We start from the raw sequence: 525 nt of genomic DNA on the forward strand, positions 1-525 counted from the left end.
ACGCGCGCAGTTGTCAAGAAGCAAGAGAACCTTTCGGTTTGCCAAGCGACGATCAGATGATTTGAGCCATTCTGCAAATATTGCTTGGGTCATCCATGCCTTGGCATTGTTTCGGTATGTGCATCCAATGTTTGCCTGGTTGATGTTTTTGAAACAATGGGGATTCCTGTACTTTCCGATAATCCACAGGGGCAGCTTGTCGGAATCATCCCCGTTGCAGCAAATAGTTAATGTAATCCGCTCCTTGTTTTGCTTGCGACCTTTCAACTGCTTGGTCGCAAGTGATTTATCTTCCTGTTTAGGATATGCTGTATGATTAGCAAACTAAGCATAAAAAATACATGTCATTATCAAATGAACTCACCTGCATGCGGTAAAAGAGCCCTGTTTCGTCCATATTGTAAATATCACACAGGTCATACTTGTCGAGTGTATCCCTGATCGCAGGCAGAGCATCATTGACATTTGCCATGTCAACGGAGCCACTCTCCCCAAAGCGACGGAAAGAGCGAATTCCATGGCGTT

The 525-nt window shown here is 44.8% G+C and overlaps 1 protein-coding gene across 1 annotated transcript; it reads right to left on the reverse strand.

Moving 5' to 3' along the window:
• Positions 1 to 263: 263 nt before the first annotated feature.
• Positions 264 to 472, reverse strand: PHALS_01511 (TRANSPOSON; the record flags this gene model as incomplete). Its single annotated transcript, XM_024715915.1, has 2 exons — positions 264 to 308; positions 365 to 472. 2 exons carry the CDS (start codon positions 470 to 472, stop codon positions 264 to 266), a joined length of 153 nt encoding a protein of 50 aa, XP_024581565.1.
• Positions 473 to 525: the final 53 nt, after the last annotated feature.

This window comes from Plasmopara halstedii (genome assembly GCF_900000015.1).
Source record: "Plasmopara halstedii genome assembly, contig: Scaffold_1561, whole genome shotgun sequence".
NCBI lineage: Eukaryota > Oomycota > Peronosporomycetes > Peronosporales > Peronosporaceae > Plasmopara > Plasmopara halstedii.